General features: G+C 51.9%; 2 protein-coding genes across 2 annotated transcripts in view; both read left to right on the plus strand.

Annotated features, from left to right (window-relative positions):
* SLCO2A1 (solute carrier organic anion transporter family member 2A1) overlaps positions 1 to 18,492 on the plus strand; it is an 88,401-nt gene extending 69,909 nt beyond the window's left edge. The window contains exons 7-14 of the mRNA XM_033212639.1: positions 1,874 to 1,952; positions 2,498 to 2,662; positions 3,744 to 3,933; positions 5,978 to 6,143; positions 8,498 to 8,661; positions 12,744 to 12,808; positions 15,332 to 15,455; positions 16,351 to 18,492. Of these exons, the coding sequence (XP_033068530.1) occupies positions 1,874 to 1,952; positions 2,498 to 2,662; positions 3,744 to 3,933; positions 5,978 to 6,143; positions 8,498 to 8,661; positions 12,744 to 12,808; positions 15,332 to 15,455; positions 16,351 to 16,468 (1,071 nt within the window). The 3' untranslated portion in view covers positions 16,469 to 18,492. The remainder of the gene's footprint in view (positions 1 to 1,873; positions 1,953 to 2,497; positions 2,663 to 3,743; positions 3,934 to 5,977; positions 6,144 to 8,497; positions 8,662 to 12,743; positions 12,809 to 15,331; positions 15,456 to 16,350) is intronic.
* On the plus strand, positions 17,849 to 23,757 carry LOC117078777. Its single transcript, XM_033202239.1, is given in 5 exon segments — positions 17,849 to 18,110; positions 22,068 to 22,481; positions 22,484 to 22,761; positions 22,763 to 22,905; positions 23,379 to 23,757. Coding segments are annotated over 5 exon segments (1,476 nt in total).
* The last annotated feature ends 274 nt before the right edge of the window (positions 23,758 to 24,031 follow it).

Below are 24,031 nucleotides of genomic sequence, written 5' to 3' on the forward strand. Positions count from 1 at the left end.
TATCAATGTTTGAACCTGAAAAACTGAGGGATTTCTAGCACTGAAGAGTATGAGGGTGGCTGAGATTGGAGCATATTTTGAGCAGGGGACCTTCCAAGCATCTTCGTCATACCTACTGGGGAAAGGAATCAGGGCAGGATGAGAATGGAGAGCAAGGAAGAGAAGTCTGGATAGGGGCTTGATGTCAAGCTGAAGGATCTAAAGATTGTTCTAATTTCATGAAGTTCTGGGGCACTGCAGTGACTGGGTGGCTACTTGGGTGGCAATATGGCAGCTAGGTTGAGTTTAGAGGGTAGGGAAGGAATGGAAGCTGGAGATCTGAAGAGGCCAGTGCAGAGACCAGGTGAGAAATGGGGAATGCAGCAATGGTTGTCGGAGAGCTGGGACAGGGCCAGGATAAGGATAGACATTCCTAGGGTGGATGCCCAGAAGGGCTCAGCGGTGAGCTGAGCTGGCTTGGAGGAGAAGAAGGAGCTAAAGTTTATGCCTAGGCTTCAAGGCCCAAAATAGAGCTCAATGTTTGACAGTGAGGTATATAAAATCTAGGCCCAGCTGGGGGAAGAGGGGCAGGGGTGGGAGGACCTCAGCTTGTCTTGGGGAAGAATTTCAGAGGTTGGCTGCACATCATGCAGGTGCTGGGGTCAGGCAGGGTTTGAATGCAGCTCTTCTGCTTATAAACCAGCTGAGTTGGCCAGGTGTGTAATCTCACACTTTAGGAGGCCAAGGCAGGAGGATTGCTTGAGCCCAGGTTGAGACTGGTGGGTAGGGAAGGAACGAAGTTCAAGACCACCCTGGGCAACATAGCAAGACCCCATCTCTACAAAAAAAAAATTTATTTTAAAAACTTAGCTGGGCATGGTGTTGAGTGCATGTAGTCCCACCTACTTGGGAGGCTGAGGTGAGAGAATCACTTGACTCAGGAGTTCAAGACTGCAGTGAGCTATGACTGCACCACTGCACACCAGCCTGGGTGACAGAGTGAGACCCCGCCTCTAAAAAAAAATTAAAAAAATTAGAAAGCAATAAACTAGCTGAGTGATCTTTGCCAAGTTTCTTTGTTCCTAAGCTTCCTCTTCTTTACAGCGCTCCAGCTAATTAGAGTAGCGATATGGGAAGGAGTTGTGAGGAATGAGACAAAGCATGTGAATACTGGGCATGGGCCCAGCAGGGAGTAAGCACTCAGTGAATGGGAGAGCCTATTCCTGGCGATGAGTTCCTGAGTTCCCGGCAGGATCCTGAGGCTGTCAGAGCCCAGGGGCCTCACATCTGAAAGGCAGCTCAGAGCTGCAGGGCCTTAAGCTGGAGCTGACAAGGTCAGAAGAGGTAGGAAGGTTCCCTGGGGTAGTATACCCAAGAAAGTGCAGGTAAAGGTTTAGGACAGAGCCTTGAGCAGCACTCACCTTTAGGTTCAGGAGGAAGCAAGAATCCCAGAGAGGAGATAGAAAGGGGGAGGAGGGTGGGGCTGGAAACAGATGGCATTCTAGACCAGAGTGTCCCAGAAGCCAGTATCCCCTGGAATCTGAGCGTAGGGGAGAAGTGTAGCCATGACAGATGGGGGTGAGGAGTGGGGTCCAGGAAGACACCTTTGGCAACAGTCATGGGAAAGTTAGATATGAAATAATATGCCCACAGGTATCGTGGGAGGCATTGACATAGATGTGTTTTGATTGTCGGCCAAAACACCAGGCTCACGGAAATGCAGGTGTTGTTTGCTTCAAGAGAGCATTCTCTGGATGCCCTCCCATGCACACACGCCGGGGGCGGCTCACCTCCGCCCAGCCTTGAGCCTCTGAGGCCAGAGACCCAAGGGCCCAGGGAAGGGTGGCTGCAGTGAGCCTGGGCCGTGAACATTCACCCCTTTCATTGCCTTCAGAGGAATCCTGCCACAGCAGACGAAGCAGGGAAGTTGGAGGAGGCCAAGTCAAGAGGCTCCCTGGTGGATTTCATTAAACGTAACTGACCCTGCAGCCCTGGGTGGGCTGGCGCAGTGCAGGGGAGGGGATAATGGCCAGGGGACCCCAGCCCCCGTGTATTGTATGTGGTAAGGGGCAGTAGGAGCAGATGGCCCGGAACTGGCCCATCCCCTAGGTGTGCCTGCAGCCCAGGGGTTCTGTCAGGGATCCTGGTGACCACTACTTTGCAGGTACCGGGAGACCCAAATTGCACTGGATCAGTCACGTGGCCACCCCGCGGTCTGGTCCCATGTTCTTCTCCCACTTCCCCTCTTGCCTTCTTGTGGAGGTGGCAGGCATGTGAGGAGACTGTTTCCAGTGTTAGTCCTATTTCTGTCTGCCTGCCGCCTGGTTTCTTTCAGGCACTGTGAGCATGTGGAGAGGGGGCTCGGGTGGCCGTATGCCCCTAGACTGGTCACAGAACATCCTGGTGCTCAGATTCTGTCCCTTCCTAGAAAAGAGAGTTGCTCAGAAGGAGGGGGCAGGAAGGGGTGCCCCATGCTGGCTGCCACAGAAGCCGGCTCTTGACGGCGGTCTGTTCACAGGGTTTCCCCGCATCTTTCTGAGGCTCCTGATGAACCCGCTCTTCGTGCTGGTGGTCTTGGCCCAGTGCACCTTCTCCTCCGTCATTGCTGGCCTCTCCACCTTCCTCAACAAGTTCCTGGAGAAGCAGTATGGCACCTCAGCGGCCTACGCCAACTTCCTCATTGGTGAGTCCAGAGGGTGCTGTAGGAGCCGTAGGGCTTGCCTGGGCCAGGAGACAGGCACTCCAGCCACCCATTCAGGGATGGGTGCAGGCCAGACCGGACACAGGCAGGGGCCGGAGGAGGACTGCCCAGGAGAAAGAATTTTAAGGACAGTTTTCCTGGTTGGCAATCTAGAAAGTTCTTGGCAGATTTCTGACTCCTATCCTTCCAGTCAGGAGTGGGTGGAGGCGGGGGGCTGCCTTCCTCCCTGTAAAGGGGCTGGAAGTCTGACAGCTTCCCAAAGGCCCTGACATCATCAGGGACAACACAGGAAAGAGGGAAGGTTGAATTTGAGGTTAGGCAAAATGCCTCCTGGGTTTTCTCTTCTTCTCCAGGGACCTGAATATATTTGCTTTGGTTAGAGAGTGCACGGTTTAGTGATTCTCAACTGAGGCTGCACCAGAGGCTCCTCTGCAGAGCTTTACAAAACACAGATGCCCGGCCCTACCCCAGGCTAATGAAACCAGAATCTCTGGAGGTGGGGCCCAGCGTTAGTATTTTTTCAACTGTGTTGAGAACTACAGATGTGGTCCCACCAATTACCCTAGGAAATCATTGGGCCCAACTCACAGGTGAGTTTAACCATATGGAGTTGGCGAGGTGATCAGTGCATGAGATTTGAGGGTGACTCCCGTGCACCCCCTGGCTGGTCCTTGGCTATGACTTTACCCCTCAGGCCTTCCATCTCTGACTGGTACATAGGGGTCATCACTCCCGTGTTGCTAACCCCATGTGGTCCCATGCAAAGAGGCCCCAAGGAATGAAAGGTGCTTAATAAATGCATATTCAACCCACATCTCTTAAGCTGCAAGAACCCCACTTCCGTATTCTTTGTATAGACCAGGCAATCCTGTCTCAAGATATTTCTCTAGGTGTGCCTGGCAAGCAGTAGATGCTCAATTAATGTCAGCTATTTATATTATAATTTAACATACCAAATGTTCCTTCCTGAAGCCATGCTTCCTTCTCAGTGATCCAGCTCACTGTAGCCCACATGCAGTCCCAGGCCTGTGCACCTGGATCACCAGCTTCTTTTCACTTATAGGTGCTGTGAACCTCCCTGCTGCAGCCTTGGGGATGCTGTTTGGAGGAATCCTCATGAAGCGCTTTGTTTTCTCTCTGCAAACCATTCCCCGCGTAGCTACCACCATCATCACCATCTCCATGATCCTTTGTGTTCCTCTGTTCTTCATGGGATGCTCCACCCCAACTGTGGCCGAAGTCTACCCCCCTAGGTAATGGGAATAAGGGGCACAGAGATCCCCTTTGCTAAGGCCAGGGCCTAGATTCGGCTGTTATACATCTTCCTTCCTGCTTCCTCAACTCTCTTCTCTGCTGTACACATTTGTTTTTTTTTTAGACAGATTCTGGTCTTGCTCCATCACCCAGGCTGGAGTGCAGTGGCGTGATCACTGCAAACTCCACCTCCCAGGTTCAAGTGTTTCTCCACCTCCCAGGTTCAAGGAGTTTGCTCACTGCAAACTCCACCTCCCGGGTTCAAGTGTTTCTCCCAGGTTCAAGCAGTTCTCATGCCTCAGCCTCTCAAGTTACTGGGCTTACAGGTGTGTACCACCACACCCGGCTAATGTTTGTATTTTTACAAACATTAAACAAACATTTAGTTGAGGTGGGGTTTCACCATGTTGGCCAGGCTGGTCATAAACTCCTGACCTCAAGTGATCTGCCTGCCACAGCCTCCCAAAGGGCTGAAATTACAGGCGTGAGCCACCCCGCCCGGCCCACTTTTGATCTGATCTCTCACGTGGCAACTTAGAAAATCAGGTCTTGAATGGTATGCTCCATTATGAGAAGAGATCAAAGGCTCTTACTGGGCCACCAGCAATCAGGGTTAGAGTTCTGTTTTCTTAAGAAGCACCAAAAACTAATTTGTTTGATTTCAGGATGAATTTGTAGGGCTGTGAGCCACAGGAACCAGGAAATAAGCTATGTTTAGCATCAGCTCTGTGCTGGCTAGAATTTCAGTTTCATTGAGCTGCTGAAGAGAGATGAAAGGAGACTTGAAAAGATCTGGAGAATAATGAGAGTGATGGCAGACTTGAAAAAATTAGGGCAGGTGAGGAGGAGGGCAGGTAAAGTCTGCCTGTTGGTTTGGGTCACAGTGTTAACTTGGGCTTTATGTTCAGGAAGAGCTTCAGAGCCCTGTGAGGGGGAGGATGCCAAGCAAGGGGCATTTTATTTTATTTTTCCTGGGTGCCACCTGTCAACAAGCTTTTTTTTTAGACTTTGCCTAATGAAGTTGCAACATTTGGAGATGCTGTACCTTTTAGCCCTGGTATTTTCTCTATCTTTTTTTCTTTGAAATGACCTCCTCTGTCTTTGGTGGGTGAAGGAGAGAAGGGGTTTGAGGGAAGGGAGGGTTGCTTGGGGTAGGGAGCTCACCCCTGGTCTGTACGGCACTTCTGCAGGCTGACTGTGGACTGAGAAAAGTCGAGAAGCCTTTGGGCCTTTTGGCAGCGTCCATTGGTAGTTTACCACACAGCTTTGTCCTCAGACAGGCCTGGACTCTATGCCAGTGCTCCTTACTAGTTGGGGGAGTTACTTACCTTATCTAAGCTTTGGTTTTCTAATCCACAGAAGGCGAATAATTCACTGTAGACTCATTGTGATGATTGTGCATGAAAGCCCCCGGGCACAGCGTCTGGCACATGAGATGAACTCTCATTTGTACAGTTATACTAGTGAAATATCTGGACAGTGGTTTATCAGTCCCTTTCCCAACCCTCCCTGAAGAAGGTCATGAATATCAGATACTGGGGAACAGTGAGATCAACCAGTGAAAGCTCTGGTTGAAGCTCATGGGGATGCAGTAACCTAGGCAAGGTCTACATTAAGCTAGGAGACAGAGAGCTAACTAAATCCTGGATTGCCTCAGCGGTCCCAGCCACTGTTTTTCAGGCTGAAGAAGAGGGAAGATGAATATTGTCTGTGACCTGCCCATTGCAGGTGCCCTTTCTGGTTAGTTGGTTGTCTTGACCCCTACTGTGGCGGGGGATTCACCAGTCAGGCCTTCCCAGCGCATAATTAGTGGATTTGGGCTCCCAGTGGCAGAAGAAATGGAGAGATGCCGTGACCACTAAACAGTGGCAAATTCACTGTTGGCTCCACCAGGCATAATTCACATCCCAGGGTGGCACTGGCCCAAAATAAATAAAGATGCACAGACACACTCACCAGGCCAGGAACTCACACTGGGCTGGAGGGTAGGGTTTTTCTTTGGTCTTGCTTTGTTTGACTCCCCGTTTCCTCTTTTGCTGGCAGCACATCAAGTTCTATACATCTGCAGCCTCCCGCCTGCCGCAGGGACTGCTCGTGCCCAGATTCTATCTTCCACCCGGTCTGTGGGGACAATGGAATCGAGTACCTCTCCCCTTGCCACGCTGGCTGCAGAAACATCAACATGAGCTCTGCAACCTCCAAGCAATTGGTAAGGGCAGCCAGGGTCCAGAGGCAAGAGGAGCCCCACAGGATCTCGGAGCTCAGTGCATGCCCTCAAAGACTGTTTCTCGGCTCCAGGATAGGCGGGGCTCCACACACACACTCATTACCAGCATCCTGGCCTCCTCTGAGCCACATCCAGCCTCTCTCTACCTCCCTAACCCTGGGGTCATGACCAGATGTCGACAGCCCACAGTCAATTAAAGACTGGCCGACATCCAACAAATTCACATTCTTGAGGCCTAACTGCTCAGAGCAGAAACCAGTCAAAGCACTCCTTCAGCTGAGGCCTTTGAGCCCCATCCTGAGGGTCCTCATGGGCATCTCTGGGTCCTGCAGGCTGGCCATGGCCCAGATAAATTGAGGGCATTAGGCTTCTGTGACACGGACCTGGAAGGGTAGAGCCAGAAGCAGTAGCTGAGGGCATTTGGTTCAACCCCTCAGCTCCCAGGTGTGGCCACATGGCTGGCCCGGAGTCATGCAGCTATTTCGGGCTGATCTGGGACTTGAACCCAGGGCTCTGCCTCAGTTTGGGGCACTTCTATTCAAAGCCATTTATCTTCTAGCCACCAGCCTTCCACTTGGGCAGCCTCCATTCACTGGACTCGCTTGGCAAAGTACAGTCCATTTTTCTGTGGCTCCACACCTCCTAGGATCAGCCAGCAGCAAACTGACTTGAGTCATTTGTTTAGTTATTCAATAAACAGAACACTGGGCACAGCCGTAAGTGCTGGGGACGTGATAGTGAACCCATCAGACAAGGTCCCTGTTCTCATGGAGTGTGCATTCTATCAAATAAACACACAGGGTAATTCTAGAAAGTAACCCATGCCATGGAAGGACTTAATAGGATGGAGAGTTCCCAGGGGCCTCCTGGAGGGGGTGACATTAGAACTGAACAACCAGAAGAACAGAATTCTATGTACACCAGGAGCAGTGCATTCCAGCTAAAGGGAGCAGCAAGTACAAGTCCCATGGGCATGAATGTACTGGGCACGCTGTAGGAAAGAAGAGAAAAGACCAGGCTTGGTGCTGCAGGAGGAATGTCACGCCCAGCTGGCCAGGGAGCAGGCAGGAGCTAAAGCCAGGCAGGCCAGGCTTAGGAACTGCTGAGCAATGAGAAGACTGTGCAGTTAACATAAGCTAGGAACATGCCTTATTCCCTTAAGCCTGTATGGAGGAGATGGGCAAGGCTAGCGCCTAGTTACCAACCTCCTCTAAAAGGACAGGGCAAGGCTGCTGCCACTGCCACCACTGCAGGCAAAGGAGTGTGGCTCCCAGGCAGAGGAAGGACAAGGAACTTGGACAAGATGCTCTTTGAGTTGTCTTCCAGTTGTGGTGGCTTCTGTGGTTTTCTTATCTTTGTTAACTTCCCTCTGAGTCACCTATTTCCAGAAATAATCTTGGCAAGTTTCCCATAACAGCATACGTACCTCAAGACAAAAATCCATTAGCAAAATATCAAGAAAAAAATCAGTAAATTATAAAGAAAAAAGTCTCTGTTTAAAAAATCTAGACTGAGGAGAGTAACAGCAATATTGTATATAACTAACTTTGGAGTTTCCTAGGGGCCAAGTGAAGAGAGTGCATAGTTACCACTGTTGGCAGAAGGAAACATACTAGTCCATTAGTTCCAATATTAGTCCTGTAACTGCTTGGACACTGAAATTGTCACAGGCTAGGCCATCTGACAAGGGCAGTGAAGGAAGGTGAAGACCACCAGACAAGGGCAGTGGCCACCAACGTGAGTTGGACAACAGTATTGAGCCATACGGACTTGCAGACTTGAGACAGGGGCCTCCTTCTCAGGAGTCCCTTCTAGGCAGAAGGAGTTTCTTTCAGGCAGGGAGCTCCAGCAAAGGCCTGACAGAATCAGAACTCAGGGAATTCCACTGTGTTCCCATTGCCCTCCTACTGGTTATCCCTCCCTCTGCAATAAACACATAAACAGCAAAAACAACAATCTGCAAAACCGCCGCTGCTGGGCACAAGAGGCCTGGCCCAAAGGAGAGCCCTCCTGGGTCCCTGGCTCCAAGCTGGGGGTGGGGGTCCTAGCCTGGCAGTGTTCCTGGGCATCCAGAGGCAGATGTGACTTCTGGAGGAGTCCAGCCCATCCCAGAAGATGGTTTCTGTTGCCCAAACAGTGACAGAGGTGGGACCCCTGGGGCAGCTTGAAATCCTCACCTGGCCTCCTCAGCCTCAGCCAGCTTCCCTGGGAACCAGATCCAGAGAACACAAGGGTTGAAACCTAAGTCTCCAGCAAGAGCTGGTGCAGACCTCTGAAGTGTGTGAAAGTGAAATAATCACAAATTTTCCCTTTTTCCCCTCCCCTTCTTCTTCAAGATCTATTTGAACTGCAGTTGTGTGACTGGGGGATCCGCTTCAGCAAAGACAGGATCGTGCCCTATCCCCTGTGCCCACTTCCTGCTCCCGGCCATCTTCCTCATCTCCTTCGTGTCCCTGATAGCCTGCATCTCCCACAACCCCCTCTACATGATGGTTCTGCGGTGAGTGGCAAACCTCTGGGGGTCTGGGGCGTGGCTTCTCCTTCCCCACAACTCCCTTTGACTTTGCGCCTAGTTGCCTGTTTCTCATTTCTCCCCCCTTTTCTCGCCCTCAGAGTCCTTTGAATGACAATGTGCAATGTTCTTTTGCTGAGGGGAAATAATAATAATGGCAACAGTGCTGGGAGCCCTGCCCTGGGAGGCACTGTGCTGAGCTCCTCATTGCAGGGCCTCATTCAGTCCCACAGCATCCGTGTGACACAGGCCCTGTTGGTGCCTCCACTCTGAACATTAGAGGTTAAATCAAGCCTAGGCTGGGTGCAGTGGCTCATGCCTGTAACCCCAGCATTTTGGGAGGCCGAGGCAGGGGGATCATCTGAGGTCAGGAGTTCAAGACCAGCCTGGCCAACATGGCAAAACCCCATCTCTACTAAAAATACAAAAATTAGTTGGGCGTGGTGGCCGGTGCCTGTAATCCCAGCTTCTTGGGAGGCTGAGGCAGAAGAATCACTTGAACCTGGGAGGCGGAGGTTGCAGTGATCCAAGATTGTGCCACTGCACTCTAGCCTGTGTGACAGAGTGAGCCTCCGTCTCAAAAAATAATAATAATTAAAAGAAAAATCACTAGCCTAGTATGGCAGAGCCAATGAATGGCTGAGCCACTTGTTGAAGCCAGGCTGCCTGGCTCCACGCCTTGGAAATGCCTGTAGGTTTGCTTATTTTTAAATTCTAAAAGAAATGAGAAGAGCAAAGAGAATTTAGTTGGATGCATAAAACCAAGGCAGGAAAATGTGGAAAGTTTCAGAGTCAGAGTGAGGGCTATGGAAAAAGATGAAAATGAGAAAATCCCGGTACGATTGGCTCCAGGACCAAGTCCTCAGGTCAGGAAGGGAGTGGCTGGCCAGAGCTGGAGGGGAGGAGCAGGGTGTCCCGTTACAGCTGGCAGCTGGCAATGATGCCTCTGAGGTTTTCACTGGGAATGACCCGCTCTTCACCTCACTGGCTGCAAGGAGAAAACAACATTTGTACCAAATTCACCTAACCCACCCCTGCTGCCCTCCCTCCTGTCCTCACTCGCCCGGCAAGTAGAGAGGGCAAAAACGCAGGATTTGGACTCCCGGTGCCAGGATCAAAGTCCCTGCTCTGCCACATACTGGCTGTGTTAGGGTGTTGCCTAGCCTCATTGAGCCTCAGTCTCCTCATTCATGAAATGATGATAATGATATCGACCTCAAAGGGTTGGTGTCAGGATTACATGGTAAATTGCTTTGTAAATAAAAGGTGTTCTATATATTGGTTAATTATCACTATTAATCAAATAACAATAATAATAATAATAATAATAATTAACAGCTAGCTAGGTGTCTATGACCTGTTTTCCCCAGAAGGCTCGGAGAAAAGGAAGGAGCAGATGCAGCCACTTGTTGGGATCTGGCATTTTACCCTATTTATAAGTGAGCTATCAAGTTAGCTTGAAAGCTATCAAATCAAATACTATTTCAAGGATGCTGGCAGAAGATGTGAGACTCCTGGGTCAAAGACAAAATACTTTATTACAGCACAGAAAGCACAAAACTTAGGGTGTGTCAGTTATCCTTGTCCCCCAAATCCTACAGGGGTGACACAGAGAGGCCTAGGTGCACACTTTGTAGGAACACTGAGCATAGAAGAGCCACCACTTCTACGGTGACCAGCGAGCAATGCTGCGCCTGGTCTTAGAGGAAACGTTAACTCGTGCCTCAGAGTTGCTCATTACAACTACGACTCTGAGAAACGGTGCAGGAAAACAGTAGTCAGGACCTTGCATTTTGAGCTTACTCAGCAAGAAGGTGCAGGGATGCTTGGAACCCACAGCGTGCTGCCTTCCCTGACGCCATAGTCACTCCCTTCTCTACTGCTCCCATCCTGCACATTCAAAGCACTGACACCTTCACCTGAGACTCTTCAGCAGGCTTCCCTTCTTGCACCTTGGGTCAGATGGACCACAGTGGACCCTCTAGCCCTGACATAAAACTACACGAGGCCATGATGAGGAGACGGGACAGGGTAAGAAAATCTCCCTGGCAAGTCCCTGTGCAGCAGGGAAAAGGGCAATCCCTGTCAAATCTCCTCCCAGAGGACTCCTGTTAAATCCCAGGGACGAGGAAGTCATGAAGAACAGAGCATCATTTCAACCACAGGATGGGCTTCTCTAGAAAAAGCTCTCCTTTCTAGGTTGTGTAGGGGTAGGGGGTGGAGAGGAGGCCCCCGGATCCCACAATGATTTAAAGATAAATCCCACTGGGAAACATGACAGGATTGATGCTATTTAGTGTGAAGAAGGAGAGGCTTAAAGATGACTTTATAGGCCAGGTGTGGTGGCTCACACCTGTAATCCCAGCACTTTGGGAGGCCAAGGTGGGTGGACCACCTGAGGTCAGGTGTTGAAGACCAGCCTGGGCAACATGGCAAAACCTTGGCCGGGCATGGTGGTGGGTGCCTGTAGTCCCAGCTACTCGGGAGGCTGAGGCAGGATAATTGCTTGAACCTGGGAAGCAGTGGTTGCAGTGAGCTAAGACTGAGCCACTGCACTCCAGTCTGGGTGACAGAATGAGACTCTGTCTCAGAAAAAAAAAAAAAAAATGACTTTGTAGGTGACACAAGCATTATTTGTATGAGTCCTGGCCCCCAGTTAGCCATGGGAACACAAGCTGGAAGTGAAGGCTAGCTGAAAACGTGAAAGGAGAAAGAGAGGTCAGAAAGCCAGCTTTCATTCAGGGCCACATGGGACAGAGACTAGAAGGGGCCCAGGACCTCAATCAAAAGCCAAATTGGGGTGGCCAAGTCCCATTTCATTGAGAATCTAGGGGAGTCTGCCCAGGGCAAGGGCCAAGACAAGGCAGGCATCTATTATGAACTGGGCCACTGGAGGGATCTGTAGGCACAACAGGATTTGAGACACTTTACACTGGGGGGCCCCAAGGGGTGCCTCTTCCCCTGCCCCAGTGAGTATTTCTCTCCGGGCCATCCCTCAGAGGCTGCGCAAAGGTCACTTTCCAGTTTGCTAGCGGAACTGTGATGGTGGTGGTGAAACAGACCATAGGTAGAGGCCTGGGGGTTACTTCTGAGCTCCCTTCCTCACTGTCCCCTAGTACTGAAAGCTCTTCCCAACAAGCACCCACTGAGAGTGCGTGTGCTCAGAGCACAGAGAGTCCTGCAGTAAAGTCACGCATCAGGTGCCTCTGCTGGCCAGCTGCTGGCTCCCTACCTTGTGTGGGGGTGTCCTCTCCCTCTCTCCACTCCCCAGCTGGGATGGCAGGGCTGTCTCCCACTTTCTCTGAATCTCCTTCCTTAGCCAAACACATTTTCCTCTTTTGAAGGAAGATGGTTAGGGGCAGGACCAGCTACCTTATTTGCAGGACCTATTGCAAATGAAAATGTAAAGCCCCTGGCTCAAAAATTAAGAATTTCCAGACAGCTGCAGCAGAGCATGAAGCCAAACATGGGACCTTTCTGAGGGTGGAGTTGTATGCACACACCCACAAGCTAGCCCGGGGTAGGGAATTCTTTTAGCTGTGCACAGAAGCCTGCAGCCCAAGGGCTCTAATTGCACTTTGCAGCAGGGCTGTCTTTTACTGGTATAAGACATTCTGTGGGAGTTGTTCAGACCTGCTGCTATCAACACACCCACAGCATCCTTCTCTCCACTCCTAGCCTCTACTGCCCTCTGCTTCTTGAAGGGGGCTCTGGGCAGCCCTGAAAATCACACAGACCAGTGGTTCTCAGTGGTGCATCAGAACCTCTTGGAGGTAAAATACAGATTGCTGGGCCCCATCCCCAGACTTTCTGACTCAGTAAGTCCGGGGTGGGCCTGAAAATCTGCATATCTAACAAGCTCCTAGGGGATGCTGATGATCCAGGGACCACGCTTTGAGACCACTGATGTAAAGAACTAGAGCATTCAGCCCAGGTGAACCCAATCACCAGAGGGCTCGTCAGGCCACATGAGGGTTGGTTCTGACCCGCTCTGAGGCTGGCTGTCCCTTACCCAAGGGATCGTGCAGCCCTGAATCCTCCCACTGCTGATTTGCTGTCTGTCTTTTCAGTGTGGTGAACCAGGAGGAAAAGTCATTTGCCATCGGGGTGCAGTTCTTGTTGATGCGCTTGCTGGGTAAGTGTCTAAGACCGCTCTTCCCAAAAGTGGCCCCAGGCGATGGGGCATCTGAGGGCTATGGGTGCAAGGTAGCGATGGAGGAAGCACCATCTCATCTCCATGGCAAAGAGAAGCTGTGCATAATCAACAGCAGATGCCAAAATCCATGTGGACGGTTTCCCAGATTGCTTGAGGTTAGGAAAGACTCCATCTATGGCTTTCATTCCTAACTAAGTTATGTAAGAAAAATTAAAAGTGAACACAGCTGAGAATACCTAATAGAGTGTTAAAGGCAGGTATTTTTAAATCTTTCTCCCAAAACTCACTGTAGGAACAAAACTTTGCATTCCTGCCAAGCCGGAGCAGCGGCTGAGCACAGCCCTGGCTTCCTTTCCATTTACAAAATTCACTCCTCCTAAAACTATTCAGCAAAAGTTTCTTCCACGTGGGGCCCTCTGCTGGTGAGTCCTGCCTGCCCTCAAGCAGCCCAGAGCCCACCAGAGGAATGGCGCTGTGCACAAGTGATCAACAGTGCCCCGCGGGAGGGCGAGCTGCTTGAGGCAGCAGGGGTGCTCTCCCGGGGTGCCTGGGCTGAGGGCTGGGGGCACAATGCAGGCCCGTTCCTGGACTGCTCACACTGGCTGCTCCTTCTTGATACATCTGTACACTAGACTTTAACACAAGGCAGTAATAGAGGGATCCTTGTAATGTCAGGCACACAGAAGTAAAGGGACCTAACTGAACTGAGGATATATTAATTAAGGGTGCAAACTACAGAGGGGAATGTGGAGACTGCAGCGGAGGAACTTCAGTTACTATAAGGTGTCATTTGTGACCATAAATGCTGAAATGTGCCTAGTTCCCCAGGGGCCAGGTCAACACCGCACCCTGCGGTGAGAGCAGCGGCTTCCATCCCCATTTTGGGATGTGTTGGTGATGTCCCTACTGGGGCCAGGTGAGCGGGAGCCCTTGCTGGGCCCAATCCAACCCCAGGTTGGGAGAAGTGTTTGGATGATGGGAATGAACCAGCTTTTTCAGTGGGATTTCTTGTTCCTCTAGTCCCTGCAGAGCCTCTTTAGGCCCTGCTCCTGCTGCCTGCATTATAAACAGAGGAAGCAGGGCGGCAGGATCTACCTGTCCTCCCAGCAGAGGCTCTGTTGTCATCAGAGCTCCTTATTTTCATTTATAACTTAACTTTCTCTAAAACTTCTGCTGCGAAGGAGACCTCACATTCCTCTCAGCCCATCCAGCAACTAGGACAGGCTCTAAAGAGCCCTTTCCTGCTTCCTCCAGCAACCTCGAAAATGACCTTGAAAACAAGGACTCTCTCGACTGTCTCGCACTGCTCGAAGCACTTGCTGCGTTTGTTTTTCCATTTGAGCTCAGATAACTCAATGTGGGACCACAGTGAGAAAACCCAGGCCTGGAGGGGTTCCATGTGTCACCCAAGAACACAATCCACTCTTGGGTAGATAAAAGGACTTCCTATTACAGGTTTTAAATTACCCATTGGGATTGGGTCGACAATGTTTCTGGACTTCGTTTCTACCCAGGGAAGTGTCACATGTCACTCTGCCTGGCCAGTTTTCATCCCTCTGTTCACCTGGAGACTTGGGAGTGAGCAGGATTTGAGTGGAGAGGCTTCTTCTTGTAGTTTCCCACTTGTGGGCAGCGCCACAAGTGGAATATTGTCTGTCTTTCTTCTGGAAGCAGCTGCTCACAGGGCCCTAAACAAAGTCTGGGAGGTTGTTCTCAGCACCCTGGTTCTGAGAATGGGATGGACCAGCCTTGGTGTAAATCCTGGACAAGCCCCTCCCCAGTCCAGTAACTGCCTAGAGCTGTAGCTAGTGGTACACTACCCATGGGTAGTGTAGGCGTCCAGAATATTTAACAGCCAGGAAGGCATAGCCCCTGCCAAGCCAAATCTTAGCACTCAGCTGCTGGGAAGTTCGGGGGCCTGGAGAAGAAGCTCTGAGAAGCCAGGTATTGGGAGGTCTGCAGAGGGGTATTGTCTAATCCAATAGGGCAGCTTGGTGTGGTGGAAGTGCATGGGATTCGAACCTCCATAAACCAGGGTTCAAAGTCCTGCCTTGACTTCTCTTGGCTACGTTACAGTGTCCCAGCCAAGAACCTCTTCCTCTTCACTAAACAGCGGGCACCCACACCTCAGGGCTAGTGTGAGGACCTGAGAAGTCGATGCCTGGAGAGCCTCCTGCCACACAGTGGAGGCCCATGTAGCTCCACTCTGAGCTGATCTCAGAACTCTGTTGGATGTCTGAGCTGGCATCAAGGTGATCTCTGTGACTTACTCTGCCTTGAAAGAATGGCCCAGGTCCCTTTTCTCTTCTAAGCCTTCTGGTGAAAGAGAAATTCAGGCTTCACTGAAAGCTATTCTGCTTTCCAGAGTCACTGTGAATCCTATGGGTGCAGCAGAGCCATTCTCATATATGTGAACCGTGCAGGGGACTTGGCGCCCACACCCCTGCTGGGCACCTCTGCCTGCAGTTCCATCTGACCAGGGCTTTCCGAACCCTCTTCCAGCCTGGCTGCCATCTCCAGCCCTCTATGGCCTCACCATTGACCACTCCTGCATCCGGTGGAACTCGCTGTGCTTGGGGAGGCGAGGGGCCTGCGCCTACTACGACAACGATGCTCTCCGAGACAGGTGAGGGCCCGACACGCATGTGTGTCCCGGAGCCAGGCCCTGGGCTTGAGACGACAGTAGTCATATGCCTGGTGGCTACTGTGGGGGGCTGTCAGGCTTCTGAAGAAGAGAACATGAAGGGCCACCTCTGCGGCCCTGCCATGGACAGGGAGCGGGGGCTACTATAACAGGGATTTCAGGGCTCACAGGGAGATGTCCAGGACTTCCATGACCTGAAAGCATTTGGAAGGGGCAGCAGCAGAAAGAAGGGGTGGGGATGGCTGAAGCCCAAGGAAGAGGCCATGGCTGTGGAACAATGGGGCAGCCTCCTGCTGCTCAGAGACAGAGGGGGCCATATCATGGCTCCTGGCAGAGGTCCAGGGCAGGGGGACCAACCTACCTCAATGGGCCATGCCCAGCTGCAGTGCCATTGGGTTCTGCACCCCTTCCAGCCACCTCACCTGCTGCCATTGTCATAGGGTCCAGAAACCACAGGAAGGTGGGCTTGAGGGGACTGGGCAGGGGCTGGAAATGGTATGGGAGTGGCAGAGAAGGCCACAAAAGGGACAGGTCAAGAGGGCAATGAGAAGATGCCCCTCTCCTTCTGGCTCTGCTTGGATGACAGGACCCTCCGGGGCTGGCTGGGGCAGCTGGGTCACCTCTGGCCCTCTGGAAAGAGCCGGTGGAGGGATGACGAGCCCCGGATTAGGAGTCCCATGCCTACTCCCTGCCTGCTTCCCTGCAGCTTTGTTCCCTTTTGGGTCAAAGAAATGAGGAAAGTGATCCATAACTGGATGGTGCCCACACCCTTCGTGGGCCAGCGTGGGAATGACGTGGCTCTTCCCAGGGGTCCTGGCCCTGGGATGTGGGCTGCGGAGCCCCCTCCCTCACCAGTCCTGCCTCCTCCTGCCCGCAGGTACCTGGGCCTGCAGATGGGCTACAAGGCACTGGGCATGCTGCTGCTTTGCTTCATCAGCTGGAGGGTGAAGAAGAACAAGGAGTACAACGTGCAGAAGGCGGCAGGCCTCATCTGACCCCAGCCCAGGCCACCGCCCTGCTCCAGAGAGTGGACCGTGCCTCTTCCACACCTGCCTATATTCACTAATGTTAACACGTCATTTCCTTTTCGTGTTTTTAAACAAGAAAGAAAACCCCAGTCCTCATTTGCCTTCCCTACCTTCTCCTCCCAGAGTCCTCCCCACAGTTCCTAAGGGCCACTGTGCACCTGGGCTGCATGGGCCAGAGTTGGGGGGCTGAGTCTTCCCTGGCCCCTTGGAAGGGGCCTCCAGATGCCCAGGCTCACTTCAGTGCTGAGTCCTCCGTCGAGGATGCCCACTGAGGCAGCCAGGCCCCTCACCAGCCCTGGGGAGGAATCCTAAACAGAGAGAGAAAAAGGGTATCTGCCCTTCTTGCCAGGCAGCTCCACTCTCCCGTTGACTGCCCACACCCCGCAGAGTGGCAGGGGTGAGAGGAAGAAGGAAGTGGCTGAGTTATTAATAGCCAGAGCCACTGGGAGACTGGGGAGCCTGGCTGTAGCCCCCTTTGTACCTGGGTTTGGCATCAGCACAGACTATGGGAGGGGCTGGCTCCCTCCCCCTCAGATCCTCACTTCCTATACCTAGAGGCCATTCTGGATGCTGCCATGTTGGGAAGTACAGCCTCTGCCCATCATCTGCACACAGGCACCAGAGCAGGGACTGAGAAACCCCAAGGATGGGTCATCTAAGTGCTGTCCACATGAACCTTGGACTTTCTGTCCTTAGATCCTCACATTTCATCCCTGTCTTTCTGGGGTACATTTCAAACTGAGAAAGCTACAACACAGTGAAGACCCAAGGAAGGCCTATGAAATGGTCCTGATGCCCAACCTCCCACCCCTTCAATGTGGGGACGAGACCCCCTCATCTCAGAGTCATGGGAAGAACCTCCCACATCTCCCTGGCAGCAGATGAGGTGGCGTCACATGCACTTCCCTGTCTGGACTTCAGCCCGTATTCCGAGGAGCAGAGAGGCAGAAGAGATGTCAGCAAAGCAAGTGACGAAGCAGAGTAGATGTCCACTGCCACCAAGCTGGATGGCAAGCTGTGGCCCACAAAACAGAGCCAGTCAGGGTGGCTTTCCTGGTTTCAGATGTGCTCACACCATTACCATTTTCTCAGCCTCTTCTCACTGCCTCCAGAGAGGTGGGTGCCTGGGCTGACAGACACCGCTGCTATGTGATAGAGGTTGAGAGACAGAAGCCAACAAAGGAGGCCATTCATCAACAAATATATTTATCGGAGACCAACTTTGTGCAAAGCACTGCTAATACAGGGTTCTCCAAGGAGCTTCCCTCAGCTTTTACCTCACCTCCCTCCATTTACATTAGGGCCTCCTCCCAGGGTGTGCTCGGTGGGCAATGTGGGACTGAGGGCATGGGAGTTGGTGAGAGCAGGAGGAGAGGTGGGGACAGCAAGCAGCCACAGATTGGCATGAAGGATCCTGACCTGACTGTCCATGCCATCCATGGCCCCCAGACTGACTCTGCACCTGGCCCTTTGCCAGACAGCTGTCTCACCGTGTCCTCTGGAACAACTGGGCATGGGTCGTGGCCATACATGACCCTTAAGTGCCACTCTTCTTGGAAGACCTCCTCCAGAAGCATACTAGAAGCCACCTCTGGAAAGGCCTCATATGGTGATATGCCAAAATATTCACATCAGTGTCCAAACAATATCCAATGCCATGAGACTGACGTCTTTGTGGAAACCACTGTTACAGACAGGCTTATTTTCAGAGCCACCTCATTTCCAAACATCTCACTCAGGAAGGGAGGCTCAATATAACCTCAGGGGCCAGTTTTAGCATTTGAAATGGTTCTGCTTGGAAAATGATTCCCTGCAACTAACCCTGGTCTTTCCCACAGCAATCTAACCAAATTTGGAAGGCACTGCCTTCAGCTGAGTTTATGAACAATGAATGCCAACCTTCAGGTTCTAGAAGATTATGGTTGCCCTCCCAAACCTTTATTCTATTACAATATTACTATTAAAATATTCTAATTTTGCTATTGAGGTAACTTGGTCATGAATTTATGTTGTCATATACATCTGTCAGAGAACAGACAGCACTTGCACTTTATTTTATTTTTATTTTATTTTTCAGATGGAGTCTTACTCTGTCACCCAGGCTGGAGTGCAGTGGCACAATCTTGGCTCACTGCAACCTCTGCCACCTGGGTTCAAGAGATTCTCCTGCCTCAGCCTCCAGAGTAGCTGGGATTATAGGCCTGTGCCACCACACCTGGCTAATGTTTGTATTTTCAGTAGAGACAAGGTTTCACCATGTTGGCCAGGCTGGTCTCAAACTCCTGACCTCAAGTGGTCCTCCCACCTCGGACTCCCAAAGTGTTGGGATTACAGGCGTGAGCCATTGCACTCTGCCAGCACCTGTATCTTGTAAACAGAGAAAGTGCTCATGACATAGACCCCAGGAGCCCATGGCCATGGGGATTAGAAGTAATGCAACTGTCAACCCATTAGCCTGGTATCAGGCAGGTACCAGACACTGCTTATTCCTTCAGTGTAGTTCTGCTGGGCTCTGAGGAGGCCAGATCACTGCTCTTGGGTTTATATCCACAAGGGGAGTTGGACGCAAACAGCTAAGTCCATGGCACAAAACAGAATTAATACCATAATCATAATTGATCACATGGTCACAACCAGTACTACTACTCCCCAGAAAATCTTTCTTCTCATCTGTCAGCAGGGAATATAATAGTGTCACTTTCATTTCACTTCCAGAGCAAAGCTTAACTTTCTTGAGTGTGTGACACTCATAGAGGATGTTGTTAAAATGCAAATTCCCAACACCTTCCGCCCAGCCCCAGAGTCTACTTCTGTGGGTCTAAGAGGGACCCAGGAATGGCACTTTTAATGGCCCCCTCATGAGATTGATGGGGGTGGTTCCCAAACCCTGTGAGGGGGACTGTCAGTGCAGTGGAGCCTGGGGGATGCCCATTTGTGCTTAGGCCACTGAGAAATGTACAGGCTCGATAGGCCTTTGGTATATTCAAAGGTGAGTGAAAGATAACAAGGTGAAGAGATGCCTGTGAAGAGATGCCTGTGAATCTGATTTTTTGGATGACTGCAACCAAGAGTGAGTGGGCATGAAAAACAATCCGAGAGCTCACATTTATATGAGGCTCTTATCAGTGCTGAGACAGACATTCTCATTTCACAAGCTTGGATGTACAAAAAGAAAAAAAAATCACTTATTTCTTTAAATCAGTTATTGATTTCAAACCCCTCATCCTGCTGTCTGGCTGGAAATTCAGTATCAACCATGCTTGGTTCTGGCTCCTAGAGCCATCTGAAGGTCCTTGGATGCCACTTACCCTTGAATCAAGGGTGCCATTGTGGGTCTTTGGTCCCTTTCCCATTTGAGGCTGTTTAATGGCCCTACTTCTCACCTGAGCCTGGAAATCCTACAAAGCCTAGACCCTAGGGTTAGGCCCACCTCCCTGTGCACACTCGCGGCCATGCCCTCTCCCAGCCCCAGTCCCAGGAAGCCCACTCCTCTGCACCACTCCCTCTCCTCACCCAATCCAGCCCCTCAAGGGCTGAACAAAAAAGCCAGAAAAGGAAGAGTGTGCAGGAACCTTTTATATTCCATCCTTCTTTGATGCTTCTTGGAAAAACTGCAAATACAGTGATAACTAAATACCATATCTCTATCAATTATCCTTTGGCCCAAAGCCCTCTGGGGTGATCCTCCATGATGGATGTCCCATTTAAAGGTGAGGAATCTGATTCTGAGGAAGCAACCATTGTGACCAGCTTCACATAATAGCTGGCCAGGCCTAGACTCAAACCAGGCTGTCCACCTCTCTCTGGTCCAGCCCAATCTCCCCAGCTGAGTCATTCTGAAGAGTCAGCGTGGACTAAAATGGTGGAGAGGGCCCTCTTCCCACTGATGTTCACTGGCCCATGGGACAGAAGTGGGGGAATCTCTTGAGGGCCATTAAAGTGGGTAACGGAGGCAGGAGAACCAGGAAACAGTTCATGTACTTACCTTCTACTCAACAGCTATTCATTAAACAGGGTAATTTATCCCTGTTGCACCGTGAGTTAAAGGAGAGTTGTGGAGAAAAGAGACAAAGAGGGGAAGGGTTTTGAGAAGAAAAGGCCCCGAGAATCCTGCACACAGGCCTTCAAGGGAACAGCCCCATCTGGCGACTGCTTAGCGGATTCTTGCTCAAGAAACAAAGCCATGTGATTTTCTTCAACCACTCTCAAAGATGGAGAGATACAGTTAAGCTGGAGTCTGAAGCCAGTCAGTATCAAATTGATATTAAAATATTATATTACAGCAAATCCAGGAGAAATACATCCTATCTTTCACAACTACAGGAATTAAATACCGGGAAGAAAGGTCCATCTTCTGCTGGTAGCACCAGATACCAGACTCATTATAACCTTTCATCAGAGATTAAATATGGAAACAGATCCTGGGCAAGCCCTTGGCAAATCATAAATGAGAGGGTTTTTCTCCATGACATACCCTGGCCATTCCTCCACTCTCCCAGCCACATCACGTCTCCAGCCCTGCTGCAACTTGACAGCAATAATAATAACTAAAATGTGCACAGATCTTCACAGTTTACCAAGCCATTAACCCATTTAGAACACTTCTTTCATCGGTAAATCAGTGGCAAAATGCTTGGCTATGCTGTAGTAACAGACCTGTCTAATCTTAGTCACTTGACACAACAAAAGATATCTCACTCACAGAACCTGCGGTGATCTGGGTAACTCTCAGGTCAGTGGCTCAGCAGTGCCCCTATGCCTGCTCAGGGCCTGGACATAGGGCCTCAGAGCCCGCCCCCCCCCACAGCCAGTGTCTCAGTAACCCAGACTGTTTGGAACCTGAGGTACCTCCATTTCATTATAAGCTGCTATGATCGATGGGGCAGGGGAAGAAAGTCCTGGAAGATCCTGCACTGCTAAGCAATGCTTTGTCCCAAAGTAACACTCTTCACTCTGCTCCCAGTCTAGCTGCCACAAGAGCAGGACGGAATATTCTGTGTGCTCAGAAGAAGGAAAGAGCAGATGTGGTTGAGCACTAAAACTCTCTACTGTGGGTAGTGAACCTAGGTGGACACAGTTGCTCACCAGGACACTTAAACCAGCTTTGCGGGACTGTCGGGGTTGGGAAACACAGTCTGGAAAGATTTCCCAATGGAGGAAGCACCAACTGTGGGTCCCCAAAGCTGAGGAGATGATGCCCAGGCAAGGCCGAGGCAGTCTGCAGAGGGCTGGGGAGGTGGGAAAGATGATTTGCTCAGAGGAGGCAGAGATGGGGTGGTGGCTGAGAGAGATGCAGGGTCAAGAAAAGGATGGCTTCAGAGGGAAGAGATTTGCTGGGGCAGGGGCCACAGGATGGGGAGGTTGCAGAGTCCAACAGGACAGCTGACGGGGGGAGACCCTGTGGGCGAGGCAGATGGGGTGACTCTCGTTGCAGAATCGCACCAGAGTTCCCAACAGCCCTGTGAGGCCGCTATGACTAGTCCCATCCTGCACATGAAGAAAACGAGGCCCCTTCCAGCTGTCCCTCATGCCCCACTTCATTTGTGTAGTACCTGATGTGTATAAGGACAAGAGGTGACAAACACATGGCCCCTACCCTTCAAGGACATACATCCAGAGCTAGGACAAGACCTTAACACAGGGCAAAGTACCAGTGCTCCGAGTTCATCTGATGAGCGATGGGAGAAGGGGCTTGATACTAGCCATGTGGGAGAGACTGGATTTCAAGAGAGTCAAGTGTACTGGGAAAGACTTTCTGGGCAAAAGGAACAAGCAAAGGTGTGCAAAGGTAAGGAAGCAGGAAAACCTGTGCACATCCTGAGAACTTGCCGGCCAGAGGCCTGTGAAGGAGCACAGTGGTCAGGCAGGAGAGGCAGTCGGATCCAGGCTGAGACCACCCTGGAGGGTCTTGAGGCTGCCTTACCCCAGGCTGTGAGTAGTGGGCCCAGCCTAGTCCTGGCTCCTGGGTTAGTGCTCACCTGCCCCATGCCCATTCAGGGCCTGGAGGAATGGCCTCAGAGCCCCCGCCAACCAGGCTCAGGAAGGCATTCCTAGCTCAGAGTACCCTCCTGGAGTCTCCACTGGAAGGGGCTCCTGAGTGGGCCGCGCCACACCCCGAGGAGCAGAGGAGCAATTCTTCCGCGTGCTCCCAGCACACTCCACCCCTGCCCAGCATACCCATGGCGCCTCCACCTTGCCCACCTGGGGAGAACCACCCACTCTGCCCCCGCTCAGGGAGAGGTGGTGGCCACTGCTCTATCCCCTCCCTCCCTTCCTTCCTCTTCTACCTTCTCTCTCTTCTCATCTGGATGCTGGAACCCAAGCGTGAAAGGGAGAGTCAGAAAGTCTCAGTCTGAAGGCAGAGCGGGGCAGCTAATTTCAAACGGCTTCTACTCCGGCCCCCAGTGTGACCAATCTCCTTCTCTTCGCTCTACAGGTCTATAAATGGGCCACACAGCAGGCACCCCTTTTTAAATCTGTAAAATCTCCGAATCCATTCAAGTGACTTCAGAGGTCCCAGATAGGGACCAACATTTGTTTAAACCTTTGTCCTCATTACATTTCATGACCGCCAGCTTACAAAAGAGAGACTGGGGGTTCTGGATGAGACACACGCTCTCCCTTGAGTCCACACTGGAAAGGACAGAGGCAGGTGTCACACCGTTCCCCTTTGACCCGAGCCGCTTGAATCCCAGAGTTTCAACAGCTCAGGTGGGTTGAAGGCTCAGAATGTACCAGACATCCGAAGCGCTTTACATACATTTGCTCCTTGAATCTTCACGACACCCCTGTGAGATGCAATTATCATGCCATCCCACAGACGAGGAAACGGGTCCAGGGGACTGCGGTCTCGGCTCCTTTCCTCTGGCTTCCTCAGGGAAGGCGTGGAGGTCCCCGCCGGGTGGGCGAGGCGGGGTGGGCGGCCCCTCGCACCCTGGAGTCGCATTCGGCCACCAGGGGGCGCCGCCCCCCTCCGTCGCGGCCCGGGGAAGCCATCCGCGGAGGCTCCACGCCCAGCCCGCCACGGGACCCCCCTGCGGCCCCACAGCGAGCTAGGCGGTACTCCCACCACCCAGCTCGCCTCGGACAGTCCGCTTCCCTACCGGGGCGCCCTCCCGGCCTGCGGGGCTCCCCGCGCCCACCGCACGCACACCTCCCCCTATTCGGGCCACCCCGGAGCCCGGGGACTGAGCCCACTGGCGCCTGCTCACGGGACACGGCCTCGAGGAAACTTCCTGTCTGCCTCCCCGGGGTAAAGCACCGTTTAGTCTGTTTAAATTTTCAGCACGAAAGTGTATTAAACACGTTAGAGAACAAGGGGAGTAGAGGGTAAGGTGCCACGAGGCACCGAGAGGGCCCGCAGGCACACACGGCTTCCTCAGGCTCTCTGACCGGCCGTGGGCAGGGTGGTCCCCGGCCGCACTGTGGGGCCATTCGCACCCAGAAGCTGTCAGCCTCCCCACTGCGTCACTGGCACCATCTGGGACCCATTATTCAGCCACTGCAGGGGGCTCAGTAGCCTCTGCTTCT

The sequence above is a fragment of the Trachypithecus francoisi genome, unplaced genomic scaffold (assembly GCF_009764315.1).
Source record: "Trachypithecus francoisi isolate TF-2019V2 unplaced genomic scaffold, Tfra_2.0 Lachesis_group0, whole genome shotgun sequence".
In the NCBI taxonomy this organism is placed as follows: domain Eukaryota; kingdom Metazoa; phylum Chordata; class Mammalia; order Primates; family Cercopithecidae; genus Trachypithecus; species Trachypithecus francoisi.